The sequence below is a fragment of the Oreochromis aureus genome, linkage group 3 (assembly GCF_013358895.1).
Source record: "Oreochromis aureus strain Israel breed Guangdong linkage group 3, ZZ_aureus, whole genome shotgun sequence".
Taxonomy (NCBI): Eukaryota; Metazoa; Chordata; class Actinopteri; order Cichliformes; family Cichlidae; genus Oreochromis; species Oreochromis aureus.
This window is the reverse complement of record NC_052944.1, coordinates 89,279,094-89,298,741: the sequence shown is the minus strand read 5'-3', so window position 1 is coordinate 89,298,741 and position 19,648 is coordinate 89,279,094. Positions and strand designations below refer to the sequence as shown.

The 19,648-nt window shown below is 42.7% G+C and overlaps 1 protein-coding gene across 4 annotated transcripts in view; it reads right to left on the bottom strand.

Annotated features, from left to right (window-relative positions):
* Positions 1 to 19,648, bottom strand: part of LOC116320990 (nuclear factor 7, brain-like) — a 1,074,516-nt gene that overhangs the window by 989,721 nt on the left and 65,147 nt on the right. Inside the window, exons 1-3 of one of the 4 annotated variants that reach the window (XM_039608800.1) lie at positions 16,997 to 17,134; positions 16,843 to 16,895; positions 7,592 to 9,218 (exon numbers count right to left, since the gene is read on the bottom strand). The exons of 1 other annotated variant lie outside the window; for it this stretch is intronic. In XM_039608800.1, the coding sequence (XP_039464734.1) occupies positions 8,040 to 9,218; positions 16,843 to 16,878 (1,215 nt within the window). In that variant the 5' untranslated portion in view covers positions 16,879 to 16,895; positions 16,997 to 17,134 and the 3' untranslated portion in view covers positions 7,592 to 8,039. Of the gene's footprint in view, positions 1 to 7,591; positions 9,219 to 16,842; positions 16,896 to 16,996; positions 17,135 to 19,648 lie in introns of those variants that run through there. 2 more of the 4 variants (XR_005611860.1, XM_039608799.1) reach the window with 2 other exon arrangements.

The window sequence follows — 19,648 nt, the reverse complement described above, 5'->3', positions numbered from 1 at the left end:
TTACACAGCCTGCACCTGGGGTCTTGCCTGGTGTGATAGACGCCAGCCTCTATGGATCTTGTACTCAGAACTTGTTCTTGTGCTGCCATGATTAGTGCCTCTGTGCTGTCTTTCAGTCCAGCTTTGTCCAGCCACTGGTAGGATTTCTGGATATCAGCCACCTCCTCTATCTGCCGGTGGTACATACTGTGCAGGGGCCTGTCCTTCCATGATGGTTCCTCGCCTTCCTCCTCTTTCTTGGGTTTCTGCTGCCTGAGGTATTCACTGAGCACGCTGTCAGTTGGGGCCATCTTTGTGATGTATTCGTGGATGTTCGTTGTCTCATCCTGGACTGTGGTGCTGACACTCACCAGTCCCCGGCCCCCTTCCTTCCGCTTAGCGTACAGCCTCGGGATGCTGGACTTGGGGTGAAACCCTCCATGCATGGTAAGGAGCTTTCTTGTCTTGATGTCAGTGGCTTCTATCTCCTCCTTTGGCCAGCCTATTACCCCAGCAGGGTACCTGATCACGGGCAGGGCGAGGTGTTGATGGCCCGGATCTTGTTCTTACCGCTCAGCTGGCTCCTCAGGACTTGCCTGACCCTCTGCAGGTACTTGGTGGTTGCAGCTTTCCTAGCGGCCTCTTCATGGTTCCCATTCGCCATGGATCCCCAGATACTTGTAACTGTCCTCTATGTCTGCAATGTTGCCTTCTGGTAGTTCAGTCCCCTCAGTTCTGACTACCTTCACTCTCTTTGTTACCATCCGACTACACTTCTCCAGTCCGAATGACATTCCAATGTCATTGCTGTATATCCTGGTAGTGTGTATCAGTGAATCGATGTCTCGTTCACTCTTGGCATACAGCTTGATGTCATCCATGTACAGGAGGTGGCTGACAACCGCTCCGTTCCGTAGTCTGTATCCGTAGCCAGTCTTGTTAATGATCTCACTGAGGGGGTTCAGGCCTATGCAGAACAGCAGTGGGGACAGAGCATCTCCTTGGTAGATCCCACACTTGATGGTGACTTGTGCTATGGGCTTGGAGTTGGCCTCTAGTGTTGTCCGCCACATCCCCATTGAGTTCCTGATGAAGACTCTCAGGGTCCTGTTGATCTTGTACAATTCTAGGCATTCCAGTATCCAGCTGTGGGGCATTGAGTCATAGGCCTTCTTGTAATCAATCCAGGCTGTGCACAGGTTGGTCAGTCTGGTCTTGCAGTCTCGACTGACTGTTCTGTCTACCAGTAGCTGGTGTTTTGCGCCTCTGGTATTCTTGCCAATCCCTTTCTGTGCCCCGCTCACGTATTGACCCATGTGCCTGTTCATCTTAGCCGATATGATGCCTGACAGGAGCTTCCATGTAGTACTGAGGCAGGTTATTGGTCGGTAGTTGGATGGAACCGGTCCCTTCTTGGGGTCCTTGGGGATCAGGACCGTCCGACCTTCGGTTAGCCATTCCGGGTGTCTCTCGTTAACTAGCAGCTGGTTCATTTGTGCTGCCAGACGCTCGTGGAGTGCAGTCAGCTTCTTCAGCCAGTAGGCGTGAACCATGTCGGGCCCTGGTGCTGTCCAACTCTTCATACTGGAGACCCTTTCTTGGATGTCTGCCACTGTGATGGTTACTGGACCCTGTTCAGGAGGTCGCTATGGTCTGCCCTCAGATCCACTAGCCACTGAGCATTGCCGTTATGGGTTGTGTCCTTCTCCCATATGCTTTTCCAGTATTGCTCCGTCTCCAGCCTTGGTGGTGCTGTTCTGTTATTGTTCCCTTGCCACTGAGAGTACACCTTTGCTGGTTCTGTGGAGAACAGCTGGTTTATTCTCCTGCCTTCTATCTCTCTGGTGTACCTCCTCAAGCGGCTGGCCAAGGCTGTGAGTCTTTGCTTGGCAGTTTCCAAGGCCTCAGGTATGGACAGCTTGCTGTATTTCTTATGCACCTTCTTTGTCGTGCCTTTCTGCAACTCCGTTAGTTGGCTAACCTCCTTCCGTGCTACTTTGATCTTGCCCTCTAGCCTCCTTCTCCATGTAGGGTACTGCCCCTTGTGGCTCTTCAACTTGTAGCCAAGCATCTCACTGATCACTGCTGCCGTAGTGTAGATCAGCTTGTTAGTGTCGGTGTATATATATATATATATATATATATATATACATATTAGGGGTGCAACGATACTCGTATCGATATTGTATCGATGCTGTGTTGAGAGCTCAGTGGATCTGCGTTCGTCTACTCAGCCTAGACTGCACTGTCGAGCGCAGATCCACTGAGCGCAGCGCAAGCTAGCAGACAGAAGCTAAGCTAGTTGCAACATGGCAAATTGAACCTCCCCCGCCCGCATTCAGATCTGGCCTTTGGAACTATTTTGGTCTTCATGTGAAGTATGAAGGTAACCGTGAAGGTAAGCGCCTCAAGGACAAAAGTAAAACAGTATGGCAGATGTGCCACGCAATGCTCAATTACATGGGTGGGAACTACTGCATTAGCGTAGTTTGCTCATTAACGTGTTGACTCTGTCCAGCCCCACGCACGGGTCGATCCGCGGTAGCTCGTTAACGGAGATTTGCCGTGTTGTGGCGTTAACGTCATTTCAGATTAACGCTGACAGCACTAGTGGGAACACAATGAATATTACTGCACATTTACACCGACATTATCCTAGTGCAAAGACAAGTGGAAGAGGACAAAAACAACAAGTACGCATGCTACAAACTTTACCCGAGTCATTTAGACAGCCGTTAGCACATGATTCTCCTTATGGGGACCTGATATGTTTAATATGCTGCTGAGAATATACCCCAGAAGAAGCGTATAGTATAGCTTTTATTTTGGAAAGAGCCATTTCTCTGTAATAAACTCTCTTTTCCAAAGATGAGGGATTTCTCGATCAGATAGATTTATTTTTTTATTACTTTGTTGTTTCAGCAACATTAAATTTAAAAACTGTACTTTTGAGTTAAAATATATATTTATAATTTTAATAAATGACAAATTAAAAAAGCATGAACATTTTTTCTATCGAAAAAATATCGAACCGTGACACCAAACTATCGAACCGAACCGTGAATTTTGTGTATCGTTGCACCCCTAATATATGTATATATATATATATATATATATATATATATATATATATATATATATATATATATATATATATATATATATATATATATATATATATATATATATATATATATATATATAGCCGCTTGAGGAGGTACACCAGAGAGATAGAAGGCAGGAGAATAAACCAGTTCTTCACGGAACCAGCAAAGGTGTACTCTCAGTGTCAGGGGAACAATATGAGAACAGCACCACCAAGGCTGGAGGCAGAACGATACTGGAAGAGCATATGGGAGAAGGACGCAACCCATAACAGCAATGCTCAGTGGCTAGTTGATCTGAAGGCAGACCATAGCAACCTCCCTGAACAGGGTCCAGTAACCATCACAGTGGCAGATATCCAAGAAAGGGTCTTCAGTAAGAAGAGTTGGACAGCACCAGGCCCTGACACTCCACGAGCGCCTGGCAGCACAAATAAACCAACTGCTAGTTGACGAGAAACACCCAGAATGGCTAAACGAAGGCCGGACAGTCCTGATCCTCAAGGACCCCCAGAAGGGACCGGTCCCCTCCAACTACCGACCAATAACCTGCCTCAGTACTACATGGAAGCTCCTGTCAGGCACCATAGCGGCTAAGATGAACAGGCACATGGGGCACAGAAAGGGATGGGTAAGAATACCAGAGGCGCAAAACACCAGCTACTGGCAGTCCAAACAGTCAGCCGAGACTGCAGGACGAGGCTGACCAACCTGTGCACTGCCTGGAAAGATGACAAGAAGGCCTATGACTCAATGCACCACACCTGGATCCTGGAATGCCTAGAACTACATAAGATCAACAGGACCCTGAGAGTCTTCATCAGGAACTCAATAGGGATGTGGCGGACAACACTGGAGGCCAACCTCAAGCCCAACCTCAAGCACAAGTCACTATCAAGTGCGGGATCTACCAAGGAGATGCTCTGTCCCCACTGCTGTTCTGCATAGGCCTTAACCCCCTCAGTGAGATAATTGACAAGACTGGCTACGGATACCGACTACAAAATGGAACAGTTGTCAGCCACCTCCTGTACATGGATGACATCAAGCTGTATGCCAATAGTGAACGAGACATTGATTCACTGATACACACTACCAGGATATACAGCAATGACATCAGGATGTCATTCAGGCTGGAGAAGTGTAGTCGGATGATAACAAAGAGAGTGAAGGTAGTCAGAACTGAGGGGATCAAACTACCAGAGGGCAACATTGCAGACACAGAGGACAGCTACAAGTACCTGGGGATCCCGCAGGCAAATGGGAACCATGAAGAGGCCGCTAGGAAAGCTGCAACCACCAAGTACCTGCAGAGGGTCAGGCAAGTCCTGAGGAGTCAGCTGAACGGTAAGAACAAGATCCAGGCTATCAACACCTACGCCCTACCTGTGATCAGGTACCCTGCTGGGGTAATAGGCTGGCCAAAGGAGGAGATAGAAGCCACTGACATGAAGGCAAGAAAGCTCCTTACCATGCATGGAGGGTTTCACCCTAAGTAGGCATCCTGAGGCTGTACGCTAAGCGGAAGGAAGGGGGCCGGGGACTGGTGAGTGTCAGCACCACAGTCCAGGATGAGACAACGAACATCCACGAATACATCACAAAGATGGCCCCAACTGACAGTGTACTCACTGAATACCTCAGGCAGCAGAAACCCAAGAAAGAGGAGGAAGGCGAGGAACCATCATGGAAGGCCCCTGCACGGTATGTACCACCGGCAGAAAGTGGAGGTGGCTGATACCCAGAAATCCTACCAGTGGCTGGACAAAGCTGGACTGAAAGACAGCACGGAGGCACTAATCATGGCAGCACAAGAACAAGCTCTGAGTACAAGATCCATAGAGGCTGGGGTCTATCACACCAGGCAAGACCCCAGGTGCAGGTGTAAAGATGCCCTGAGACAATCCAGCACATAACAGCAGGGTGCAAGATGCTAGCAGGCAAGGCATACATGGAACGCCATAACCAAGTGGCCGGCATAGTGTACAGAAACATCTGTGCCGAGTATAACCTGGAAGTCCCGAGGTCAAAATGGGAGATGCCCCCACGGGTGATAGAGAATGACCAAGCTAAGATCCTGTGGGACTTCCAGATACAGACGGACAAAATGGTGGTGGCTAACCAACCAGACATAGTGGTGGTAGACAAACAGAAGAAGATGGCCGTAGCGATCGATGTAGCAGTTCCGAATGACAGCAACATCAGGAAGAAGGAACACGAGAAGTTCGAGAAATACCAGAGAGCTCTCGAGCTCAGAGAAGCGCTTGAGAAGATGTGGAGGGTGAAGGTGACGGTGGTCCTAGTGGTAATCGGAGCACTAGGTGCAGTGACTCCCAAGCTAAGCGAGTGGCTCCAGCAGATCCCGAAAACAACATCGGAGATCTCTGTCCAGAAGAGCGCAGTCCTAGGATCAGCTAAGATACTGCCCAGGACCCTCAAGCTCCCAGGCCTCTGGTAGAGGACCCGAGCGTGAAGGATTGACCGCCCACAGGGGCGAGTGGGGAGTTTTGTTTTATATATATATATATGTATATATGTAAAAATGTATATATATATATATATATATATATATATATATACATTTTTGTATTTATTTATTTATTTATTTTTTTTATTCCCCACTCGCCCCTGTGGGCGGTTAATCCTTCAAGCTCGGGTCCTCTACCAGAGGCCTGGTAGAGGAACAAAGGTGTGTTTGAGAAAGATGTCTATGCTGCAACTAAGGTAAATCTGGTACGACGAGTTAGCTCTTCTGTGTTGTGCCATCCGCTTCGCCAGAGGTTGTTTGTTTTCCCCGATGTATAAATCCTGGCAGTTAACAGTGTACACTATTTTACTCTGTGTCGGGGGGACCCGATGCTTGGGGTGAACCAATTCTTTGCGCAGCAAATGTCTCAGTGGGTTTTAAACCCCAAAACATGCTGCAAAACAAAACAAAAAAACTTTCAGCATTTCAGAGTTTTACAGACACTCACAGATGTGGAAGGCTGCACTGGGCATTCATGTCAGACTCTTCATCAACACTCGCACCTTCTTCAAATGAGTCCTGCAGGTCACTGAGACACAGGCTACATGACCATCTCTAAAATCTCTTTTGCACTAATATATTTTATCTCCTTCTCTTTACTATAGTTGTTTGTCCTTCTTTACTCTCTAATGAAATGATGCCTCAGCCAAGATGCTTGCTTATCTTTGGCTGTGAGAGCAGCCAGGTGTATGTACACACTAACAGTAGTTTTTGTTTTTGAAGCAAAGGCAGGGTGCCATATTTTTGCTCGGGTGGCATCTTCAAAGACACGTCAAACACATCCAAGATGACATTTGTTCACCTCCTATATGATCAGTGCATGTTTATAGATTTATACACTCTCTCGCAGATGTATGCACGTATACCACCGAGACACACAGAGACACGCACAAACACACATACACACATACACCCTCTCAAACCAATGAGTCATCCCATTCTCTCAAACTACGCATACATCACATGCTGTTGACATTTTCAGTGTTGTAGCAATTTGCATAATAAATGCTCCCATCAATGAAACAGATGTTGATTTGAAGGAGTTGAAGATGAAGTTTTAAACTCATATGTTTGAGAATCTTGCATTTGGGTGAAAAAAATAACAATTTCGTAAGAACAAAAGACGCAAAATTACACACACACACACACAAACACACAATTAACAATTTAAAAATAAACTAAAGCTACTAACTACATAAAAAGTGTATATCTCAATACAAGTAGTGTAATTTGTTTGTTCATACCTGTATAACCTCAAACTACCCCCCTTATTCTGCTGTAAATTGGTAGCTTTAGGTCTTTACAATTCTACCTTAGTGTCAGAAGAAATACACGGAAATACTTGGTAAACTACAGTGAGGTCGCAGTGTGTATTATAGAGTGTGTAAAAAATAACAACTTTGCTCTGACACTAAATCATAGCCCGTGAAAAATTAGAAAATATTTTGTTTTTCACTTCATATTATCTAAATATATATTTTTTATGAAAAAAATATTTTAAAATGAATTAAATACGACAACTAAAAGAAAAAGCATTTTATTTATATATTGTAATCATTGCATGTTTTTAAAAAGCACAACAGAAGCCAATTAAATATTTATATACTCAAATGATAAACCAATTAAAATTATTAACAACAATAAATCATCATCATTGGTTTTCTGTTCAAGCCAAATTTGTTACCAAGGGTTCAAATGTTTTTCACATTTTCTTTTATTCTTTTTCTTCTTCTTCTTCTTCTTATTATTATTATTATTATTATTATTATCTGCATTGAATCATATCTGTTAATAATCTGTCTCTCTTCCACAGCATGTTTTATCCTGTTTTCCTTCTCTCACCCCAACCAGTCACAGCAGATGGCCGCCCCTCCCTGAGCCTGGTTCTGCCGGAGGTTTCTTCCTGTTAAAAGGGAGTTTTTCCTTCCCACTGTCACCAAAGTGCTTGCTCATAGGGGGTCATATGATTGTTGGGTTTTCCTCTATATCTATTATTGTACGATCTACTGCGCATTGAGGTGACTGCTGTTGTGATTTGGCGCTATATAAATAAAACTGAATTGAATTAAATTGAAATAATATTATCTTTCAATATTTTTGAAATGACTTTTTAATCTTACTGACAAATATAAAGTTTCATTAAATCCTGGTTGTCTACTACATATGCCTGCTATATATTTTTATTCATATCATTTAATGTGGCAGGAGTTCCATTCGTTTACATTAACCAGTTAGAATTTGTTAGTCTGAGGTTTGTATTCATTCTCTGAGTTACAAATCAAGCTGATTTCTAACCCTCTGCTGAGTTTTCACTTTTTAAATCATTCTTAAATACATTCAAATCTGAACTTTCTTTTAGACTGAGTGTATCATTACATTTTGTCAGTGAGAGTAGAAGTACATGGAGAATTCACTGACAGGAAACAACATTAGAAATATCCTGAAATCATCTGCTCCACTGACACTGACACTTTCAATGGCAACACCTTCACTTCTTCACGAGTGCAAATGTATGGAAACATCTTTTCAGTAAAAGTGTGTGTAAAGGTGTGTATGTGTGTGTTAGTATCAGGATCAGAGAATGACAGCTTTCCTCTGTTCCAGTTCAGGTTTACTCTGATCCTCTGGAGCTTCGTTACTACTGAGAGATCAGTGAGAGGAGCTGATGGTGAGTACGCGTAGTATTTATCTTCATTGAACTTTATCCTCCATAATCCAGACCATAACTCTTTCTTGTTCTCCACAGACTTCTCCAACACACCTAGGTCCCAATATGGACTGTCTCCAACTTCAACATCCCAGCTGTGAGTCCCTGAATAAAAGCCCTCAGAGCCCAGGACAGAGTAGAACAAATGAATCCTCTCTGGATTATCAGGAAGCTGCCGTTCGTCTCCTCCTCTCACACTGGTCAGATCTTCAGACAGGATGAGATTTGGATGAGCAGTGTTTGGGTCCAGGATGACAGGAGTGTAGGAGACCATGTACTTCATGTTGTTCCAGATGTTGAAGGTCAGGTTGCCCAGGTATTTGGCCTGGTCTATCAGAGCTCCTGAGGGCAGCTGTGGATCATCCAGCAGGGGGCAGCGCTGGACTCTTTCCACTGCAGCCTTGTAGTTGTGCATGAATGAGACATCTTCAGCTCTCAGCTGCTCCTCTGTGGCTCTGACTGTGTCTGAAAGAGCTGCTATCTCTCTGCTCAGAGCCTCCATCTTCTCCTTCATCATCCCACTCTTCTGCTCCTCTTCCTCCCTCAGTTCAGCCAGCCTGTCCTCCTCTTCCTCTGCTAGAAACTGGTGAAGCTTCTTAAACTGCTCCTTAATCTGCCTCTCTGTGTGTCGGGCCTGGACCTTAATGTGGTCTGCTGTTTGATCAAACTTCACTTGAATTTCTTCGCAAACCTTTAACTTCTCCTTTAAGGGCTCCAGAGATTCCTGAAGTTCCTTCTTGTGTTGTCGTGCAGCTTCATCGATGGGTCTGAATCTGTGATTGGTGTGTTTTTCTGAGGCGCAACAGATGTGACACACTGGCTGCTGATGGTCAAGACAGAAGAGTTTTAGTTTCTCAGAGTGCAGACTGCAGAGAGCCTCTGAATTTTGCTGATCTCTCTCCTGTAAAAACAAGGAACACATAGTAATATGATTTCTTAATTTTTGCTTATTTACGTTTGCTGATTTTTCTTTTAATTGTTTACTGAAGTTTTTTATTCAAACACATTGCAGGGTCTACCTTTAAGGTAGACCCCCTATTGCAAAATTGCATTTTGGCAACAGTGGGAAGGAAAACCTCCCTTTTAATAAAAGAAACCTCCAGCAAAATCTGGCAAAACCAGGAAACGGCAATAAATTATATTAAATTACATTTTATTTATATAGCACCAAATCACAACAACAGTCACCTCAAGGCGGTTCAGATTTTAAGGTAAACCCTATAGTACAGGAAAAAACCCACCAATCATGAACCCGCTGTTGTGATTGGTTTGGGGGGTAGGAACAGGTTTGGGGCGTCGGGGGATTCCCTAGGAGCATCTTCCTTGGAGGGCTCCACCCGGGGTTGTGGTAATGACCTGTTATGGGCTCTGGTGGCTCTTAGATGATGACTTCCTCTAGGTTGCATGCAGAGGGGCTGGGGGAGGGTCTGTGCTGACGGATATGGGTTATTGACCTGCTAGCCATGCTGCCCCTGGGTGGGTCCGGGGCGGGCATGGGGCTCTGGGGGTGCTCCGTCTCCGGGCTGGGGCTCTGGCTGGGCCTTGGGTCCTGGTTGGTGTGCCACCAAGGTTGTGGGTGGGTGGGTACATGGGGGCTCAACCCTGGCACGAGCCAACTGGGGGGCTCTTCAACTGGAGGAGAGGCTGTTACATCCTTGCAGAAGTTCTCTGGTCTCCAGGAGTTCACTCTGCAGGTGGGGGAGAGATATAGGAGAGGAGGATAATGAACTTGATCAGGGTGTCTATTGTCTTGTGTAGTCTGGGAGATGAGTGGATGATGGGTTGGTTGCAGTTTTCTCTGTGGTGGGGTCAGGTTGTCTGCCACGGATTCTGTGGTGCTGGGCGGTGCTGCTGCTGTGGCCCCCAGTCCGGATGGGCCTAAGCCCCCTCGCCTTGGTGGGTTCCAGGGTGTGGGAGTGCCTAATGGGGTTAGCGGGGGAGCTGGCCCCAGGGAGGACCCACTTGTCTTCACACACGCCTGTTCTCTGTTGTCGTGGCGGCGGGGCTGGGAAGAGCAGTCTGATTGGGTTCCAGAATGTGGGGCTTCCCTGCAACTGCAGAGTCGGTGGCGATCTGCTTGTCTCCACCCCAGGGAAAAGGGTAACACCTCCCGGGTCTAGATGCAGTTTCCCCCCCAAAGGGGCAAGGGTACCTGGACCTGAGGTATAGAGTACGTTTGGGGAGTGTGATTGTGTGTACAGTGTCTATTTATGTCTGTCTCCACGCTGGGTGAGTGCTGAGTATTCGCATATGAGAGCATGAGGGTGGGAATGGATGTTCGTATCTGTGTGTGGCTGTTTGTCTGTGTCTATATGTCAGGTCGAGTATTAGACGCCACGTCTCTAGGGACATCTCAGGCCCTCCCAGGTATGGAGGTCTATCTTCCCCCACCACACTCCCTGCCAGTGACTGATGTCCTCAGACATCGGTGCGTTGGTGGTTCTTGGTGTCTGGGGCTGGGCGTTCAGGTATACACCGGCTCACTCCCGGTGGCTGCTTGTCGGGGCCTGGCACCTGTGACTCAGTCAGGCCCTTTGGGGGGTGGGGTGCCCTCAGCCTCTGGGCCTGGGGCTCGGTCCACTCAGGCACAACTGGCTGCGGCAGAGCTCACGAGCACGTCACTGCAACCCCCTTTGACTCCTGCTCTGTGGCTGCAGGGTGACCCATCGTCTGGGGCACTCCTCAGCTCTTTCCAGGAGGGTGGCACGGTTGCCCCTCCATTGGTCTTCCTTAGACTCTTGCGCTCTGGTGGTCTCTGGATGTCTGGAGCCTGGATCTCCTCCATACCTGCTTTATGCCCTGGGGGATGGGGCTATGGCTCCGCACACCGTCTAGCAGATCATTACATGAAGGAACCTTTTGAACCCGTGAGGAACCTGTGAGCGCGCTCATGCTCACAGGTGTGCACATGGGTGCTCACAGACAAAAACTACACCTTTCTTGGCTGCTACACTGGGGACTGTCGATCAGTGTTGGTCAAGTTACTTGAAAAAAGTAATCAGTTACTAATTACTGATTACTTCCCCCAAAAAGTAATCCCGTTACTTTACTGATTACTTATTTTCAAAAGTAATCAATTACTTAGTTACTTAGTTACTTAGTTACTTTTTAAAAACACGATTTACAACCTGAATAGGTGATAAAGCGATAGATCTTTCAGCCCAATTCTACTTTTTCTGCATAATTCATCATACAAAATGTAATCAAATGTAAAAGTCTCTTTTTAAAACTTGTTTTATTAGTTTTAATCTTTTAACTTTATGCATCAAGCAAAAATTAAATTATATGCAACATTCTCTGACTGGAAGAAATTTGTTTAACATTTAAACCTATTTTCTGCACATTCCAGCATATAAAATAAAATATTTTTTTGTGTTTACACTCACTCTTTCAAATAGATGCAAGTAAAACACAGCAGAAAATAAATAAAATCAAAGACTAGCGGTCCTGTTGCTCTATTTTCACCTGTAAAGCAGGACTGGGGTAGGCGGAGGAGGTTTACCCTGGTGCAGGTGTGCTGCAGCGGTCAGTGGAAGAATCCATGAGTTTCTCTGTGAATTTCACATTACGTCGTAGTACACTCGGTGCTTGCTTGGAAGTTTAGGGTTTTTTCGCTGTAAAAGTAGTTTTCTTCCCACGCACAACGGACACTAATGTTTTTGTCACTTTTATGGAATCAAACTCAAAATAAGGTCAGTACTTCCACGCTTTAAACGCTGCATGCTACACTCTGTCCCGCACTCGATATATTATGATCTGCAGACAGCTGTTGTCACGAACGTCGCACTCGCCACGTCACTGTCATGAGACGTTCTCGCAAAAAAATCACGGTTTTAGTAACGCAGTAACGCAGCGTTCCTACGTGAAAGTAACGGTAATCTAATTACCGTTTTGCAATAGTAATCCCTTACATTACTCGTTACTTGAAAAAAGTAATCAGATTACAGTAACGCGTTACAAGTAACGCGTTACTGCCCATCTCTGCTGTCGATCTTATGTGCTGAACAATAATTTTCAATATTTAGTTTTAACTATTATATACTGATGATCTATATATATTATATCTATATCTATATATGTTATATCTAGATTATATATATAGATTATCGCGATGATGTTGTTTATTATATTGCTCTGTTTTTTGCTTGTTTCGTCTTTTTTTTCTCAACAGCCGATAGAGGTGATACATACATATATATATATATATATATATATATATATATATAAATCACCTCTATAATCTATCTATCGATAGACAGATAGATAGATAGATAGATTAGGGGTGCAACGATACACAAAATTCACAGTTCGGTTCGGTTCGATACTTTGGTGTCACGGTTCGATATTTTTTCGATACAAAAAAATGTTTATGCCTTTTTAATTAGTCATTTATTAAAATTTTAAATATATATTTTAACTCAAAAGTAAATTTTTTAAATGTAACGTTGCTGAAACAACAAAATAATTAAAAAAAATAAATCTATCTGATCGGGAAATCACTCATCTTTGGAAAAGAGAGTTTATTACAGAGAAATGGCTCTTTCCAAAATAAAAGCTATACTATAAGCTTCTTCTGGGCTATATTCTCAGCAGCATATTAAACATATCAGGTCCCCATGAGGAGAATCATGTGCTAACGGCTGTCTAAATGACTCAGGTAAAGTTTTTTAGCATGCGTGCTTGTTGTTTTTGTCTGCTTCCACTTGTCTTTGCACTAGGATGATGTCGGCGTAAATGTGCAGTGTTCCCACTAGTGCTGTCAGCGTTAATCTCGTTAAAATGACATTAACGCCATAATGCCGCAGATCTCCGTTAACGAGTTACTGCGGATCGCCCCGTGCATGGGGCGTCAACACATTAATGAGCTAACTGCGCTAACGCACTAGTTTCCACCAATGTAATTGAGCATTGCGTGGCACATCCGCCATACTGTTTTACTTTTGTCCATGACGCGCTTACCATCAGGGTCATGCTTCACATGAAGACCAAAATAGTTCCAAATGCCAGATCTGAATGAGGGTGGGGGAGGTTCAATTTCGGGTAGCGTTGAGGCAGTTGCCATGTTGCAACGAGCTTAACTTCTGTCTTGCTGCTAGCTTGTGCTGCGCTCAGTGGGTCTGCGCTCGACAGTGCAGCCTAGGCGGGGTAGTCGAATGCAGATCCACTGAGCTCTCAACACAGACAGCATCGTCAGAAGAAAAGTTGATAAAATGAATAAAAAAATTTGTATTGTTCGATACATATGCGTACTGAACCGTAAGCCCTGTATCGAACAGTTCAATACCGATACGAGTATTGTTGCACCCCTAATATATATGTGTGTTTTTTGTTTGTTTGTTTGTTTTTGTTTCTTGGCCTTCAGACAATAATTACAATGGCAAGAGCATTTATTTTATTTATTTTTATTTTATTTTATTAGTTAATCCTCAAATGTGTCAAATATATATTTTCTCATCTAAATGTCCACTGAGCTGTGAGCCAGGGAGCGGTAATGCACCTTAACATTGGTTGCCAACCAAGAAGAAGAAGAAGCTGTGAGCCAGGAGGGACGGGGTGAGTGAGTGAGTGATTTGTTTACGCTACGATTCAGCACAGGAGGGAAGGGGTGAGTGAGTCCTGAGTGATTCGTTCATGCTACGATTCAGCACAGCAAGGAAGGGGGTGAGTGAGTGTGTGAGTGATTCGTTCATTTTACGATTCAGCAGAGGAAAGGAGGGGGTGAGTGAGGGAGTGATTTGCTTACCCCTACGATTCAACACAGGAAGGGAGGGGGTGAGTAGCTGAAATGTGCTGTTAGCATGTTAGCAGAGCGAAGCTACTTTGAACTGAGAAGCTATTGTCTTGACGTGTCTACTCAGGGTTTTTTCTTCCAGTTCAGAGGAGAAATGTTTTTGTTAAGAAACTGGCTGTCAATTTTAATTATAAGCTAGATATATTTCTACTAATGAAATTAGTTTGCTAACAGCAACAGGAATGAGTCAGTGAGCCAGTTGGGCTTGTGAATCATGATTCACGAGTAAGTGAAGTGATTCTCAAGTATTGAACAATTCGTTCATGATTCGCACATCACTAGCCGGAGGAAAAGAGAGAGAAAGAGAGATAGGGACAACAACGTCACATTAGAAAGATATAGTAATCATCCACAACTATTTTCAGTTGCAGATGGTAAAGGATTCAGTAAGTTTATTCATACAGGCCTGTATGACAGAAAATGTGCATCTTCTTTTTGTTTTCATATTTTAATTTATATTTAATTGTATTGTGATTTGCAGTGTTTTGTGTTGTTTCACTTGTTTAAAAGGAAAAAGCCGAAAATTGAAATAGTTAAAAGTTGAACTGTGACTAGTTGGTTTTTGTGTTATATGATTTATTTATTATATTTTATGTGGAGTGAATAAATAAAAGTATATTTACGGTGGCCCCTACAGAAAAAGCACGTACAAACTCCAAAGCACGTACAAATTCCGAATCACGTACAAATTCCAAAGCACGTGAAACCTACGGAAGTGCTCCAGGATGCTATGGGCAGTGTTGAGCTTTTGTTACCTAGTGGCTACACAAGACAGGAAGTATCAAAGACCGGATTTGGTGTGAGGTAGTAACAGGTAAATGAACATTTTTTTTAAATGATTTGAATATATATGCGTGCTTGTGTATAAATACACAAACAATATACATATGCTTTCAACTGTGTAACTTAAGTGATCTAGGTAGCTCTGTTTTGAAGTTCAGTTAATGCTAGCAATGTGTTTTGGAGTTTGTACGTGCTTCGGAGTTTGTACATGCTTTGGAGTTTGTACGTGCTTTTTGGAGTTTGCACGTGCTTTTTAGAGCCGAAAGAGCCGGTTCTTTAACAAGAGCCGGAATTCCCATCACTACGATGTAGGGAATTCCCACAATAATCCAATAGCACACGACGACAACAACACATTCCGCCAATGTGCCAATGTTCTGCCCACAAAATCCTACGTCGATATGGGCATAATGTGTGTCTGCTGTTGGGCACACAAAGACTGGTGGCCAGCCGTTCGAGTAAAAAATACAAATGTCTCTGCAACTCTGAAAGTCTCTGTGTGCCCATATCCATATCGTGGTCTAAAACCAAACAGAGATAGTCAAGGGCGGAACCTCTCAGATGCCCATGTCCAAGGTAAGATCAGTGTTGCCAACTTAGCGACTTTGTCGCTATATTTAGCGAGTTTTCAGACCCCCTAGCGACTTTTTTTCTTAAAAAAGTCGCTAAAAAAAGACGTGAAAGCACGTATCGCTTTTACTCTCAACAAGCAGCGGGTGCTGCAACACAGTCAGTTCTTCTTTTACTCTTTTACTCTTATGCTGTTTTGTGGATCACAAGGTTTAAAACTACTTATAAACACACACACACAAAGTAACTCCACCAGAGTGCCTATTTCGGTCACTTTTGCCGGTCCAAGCCCGGTAAAGGAGCAGGGTTGAATTGTGACATTAAAAAAACAATAATTACTAAAAGAAATTTAATTTGTAGTTCTAAATAAACTCTAAATGCATTTAGGACGTTTTTACTCACTTTATGTCTCTTCCACGATGTTATTTTCTCTCCAACAACATAGGTTACAATTATATTAGCATGAACAATTATGCAAATTAGGTGATGACGTCATTTAGCGACTTCTAGCGACTTTTAGGAGAACCAATAGCGATTTTCCTTACTGAGGAGTTGGCAACACTGGGTAAGATGTTCAGATATTAAAATGGTCAGTTTGAAGCCTTTGAGGCACTTTCAATTTTTACTTTCTTTTTATATTATATATCTTGAGATATTTTAAGTTTAAGCTCAGTGAAACTTTAAGCACAAGAACTTTTTCAGTACCGTATTTTTCGGAATACAACGCGCAGTTAAAATCCTTTAATTTCTTTAAAAAGTGTGCCTTATGTATGAATTCTGGTTGTTGATACTGACTGCGAACTGATTTCACATGGTAAACGGCGCTCAAAAATTAGTCAAAATGTTTTAGTGATATTACCGTGTTGTGTGTGTATAAGGACCTAAAAATGGCACCTTTTAAGAGACATGCTTACAAAGCGGATTTCAAACTCTATCAATCACACAATAGAACATGGAAATAGAGCAGCTGCGAGAGAATTCAACATTAATGAATCAACGGTACGGAAGTGGAGGAAGCAAGAAGAATGAGTTAAGTAAAGTTTGATTTATCTGACTGGTTTTGCTTAATGTGCCTTAGAATCCGGTGTGCCTTATGATCCAAAAAATACGGTAGCTTGTCTTTCTTGTAGAAATGTGCTCCAAATAAAGAACTTTGTTCTGACAAGATTGATAGTTAATCATTTACAAATCAATATTGTCTGTATGGACAGCATTTGTTTTAAATAGTGAACATGTAATGCTGTGGTGTTAAGTGATGCAGTTGACAAATTTGGGTGCACCTAACTTTTGTGCTAGTGCACCTAAGAGAAAACTTAGGCGCGCCAGTGCAACCATGGCAGAAAGTCAGTCTAGAACCCTGATGATAGACCTCCCGACATACCTGACAGCAGAGATCCTCCTCTGATCTGGAAGCCATTGAGTCTGTGAGTGAAGCTGAAAACAGCAGACAGGCAGTACAGTCAGTCCTGGCTCCCCTCCCTCCTCTACGACCTTCACTGAAACTTCCTTTGAGTCGTGTTTTTGCTCAAACTCACATTCAGTGTGTGGAGCGTCAGCAGCTTGAAGCAGCAGTGTTGGAGTTTTCCATTTTTCTCTCCTGTAGCTGGAATCACTCAGAGGAAGCTGCTAGTTTGCTCTGAACTCAGTCTGATTGTCTGTGCGTCTCTCTGGACTGTGGAACAACAACAGGGTGGAGTTTCATTCGACTGTCTCTTATAGATGCTGTTGCTTCACCCACAATGTGGTTGTGCTTCATTCCAGAGCTTAGACGTTTAACTAACATCTGCTAAGACAAGTTAGAACATGCAAACTTACACGAAGCTCAAAAATAAAGTGTCATTCTCTTGTGTAGTGTTTATTCTGCAGCAGCTACTACTAGGAGTCTCACATTAACGCACAATAGTGGACTCTCTATCTCAAGTTGTCATTCAGCCTGTAGGACCCTTGAAATAATACATATTTCTCTGTATGTATTATTTTTTCTTTATGTTTGATTGTAGGGTCTACCTTAAAATTTAAAGTGCCTTGAGGTGACTGTTGTTTTGATTTGGTGCTGGATAATTAAAATTGCATTGAATAGATATTTCTGTTCTCAGTGAAAATGCTCGTGCTTTCCTACTGGATTAAAATATTAGATTATTTTCCAAATATACTGACAGCCCTTCAGTGAGACACAATAGTTAAATAAAATGGTCCAGTTATAACACTTAACTTCAGTCTCAGGCAAAAAGATTTGCTCAGTAACAAATAAAACACAAAAATAAAAAACAAGTTGGAAATCATCTAGATGAATTATATCTGATGTTTCACTTCCACTGAGAGACGAAGCCTAGAGGGGGTTTCTGACGTCAGGCTCAGACATATCCAAAAAATGAGTTTTGAACAAAAGGCATTCTGATATGCTTGGCTGAACCAAGCACACACACAAGTCACGACCAATGCTTGCTTTATTTAACAGGTGGAACAATAATACATGCGGGCATTCTGAGCATACTTTAATTTACAATCATTGGAACAGTGCAGGTGACCGACGTCACAAGTAGACAGAAGTACACCTACTGAGAAACGGCCTGTGGTTAAAGTGTTAGGTGGATTCTTTTCATTGTGAGAGAAGCCAGCAGAGTTTATTATTAACAGGTTAAATGCCATGTTGAGGCTGTCGCTTTAGTATCTACGTGGATGTTAAAATCAACACTAATCATTTTTTTCATTTTATTTTTAAGTTAACAATAATTTATCAATTACTTCATAAATAATATTAATACTCGAAATAATTATAATAATTTTATTACTATTGGTCCCTGCAAAGCCTCCCAGTGTGAAGATCAAAGTTGATGGTGACAATAAACAAAGTATTTGAAAGCTAGCAAACATGATGAAACACTACAGCTATGACAACTCTATAATTTGGAATCCTTAGCATTTTCTTTCTAGAAAAACATTTTTATATTTTCAGTGGGACATAAACTTCATGGAAAAAAAATGTAATATCTGTAAAATTGAATTATATATTGTGGCGTGGGTGTGGTCTCTGGCCGGCTGCAGAGGAGGGGTGACGCAGTGAGCTCCCGGGGCGGTGCAGGGGCAGGGGGAACAGATGTGCTGGGATGCGAATGTGATTGTGACTCTTTATATGTTCACAGTGACAGTCGGAGGGGGAGAGAGCAGACGTGACAGCGGAGCGGGTGTGTCTGTGTCCCAGTGAAAAAAAACACAGTAAAACCAAATGTGTAAATAAAGAAGTGCTGTCACCACGTCCGTGTTTTGTACATGTGTACAGGGTCCAACGTCACATATATTAATTGTATTTTTAATACAATATATGTCTGTAATTTTACAGTGAACAGAGAAGATACAAAAACTATCAAATACAATCAGGGATAAACATTTTTGCTTAACATTTTCTTGGTTTCTATATTTTCACAACAAATCTGATAATTAGTAAACAAAGTTGTCTGAGGACACATACAATGGCACTCGCTCACTTTCTCTCACACACACCAAAAGAAGCTTGTTGATTTGTGTGGCTGGGCTTCTCCATATTTTTCTGCTGCAGGTGTTGTTTTGTTTTTTTGTTGATTTCTTTGTGCATTTCTTCTTATGGATGCAACAGTTTGTGATACAGCATGCTTTTTAAATTTCTTTTTTCCTGCCTGTCAGCTTAGACATGGTCATTCAACACATATACTGTAATAACTGAAATAACAGTAATATAAATTAATAAATAAACAGACAAAAGAAACACAAACAAAAGGAGCCTAGAGAAAATTTCTAGAGCTCATCCTGGAAATATGTTTGGTATTTTGAGTACAAAATATTTATGACCACATTTTGAGCCCATACAGGTACCTTAATATTCGTTTTATGTGCAGTAAATATGGTTTAGATTATTGCGTAAATCATTGTTAAATTGTTTTCTGTTTAATATTAGTACTTGAACTGGATTGCACTTTTTTGTTCAGCAGATTCCCACCATTCAATGGGCATATGAATAACTGGTCAGTAGTTACAAGAGAAAAATATGAAAGGTTAATTAAATGTTAAATAGAAATGAAAGAAAATGTTTTTGTTGATTAATTTAAAATGACCCCAGATTGGATGATGGAGGTAGTGGATTTTAGCTTGGGGACCCCCATCTAGAATTTGACAGTGTTATATAATAAATATTGTGCACTTTACTGGGACCA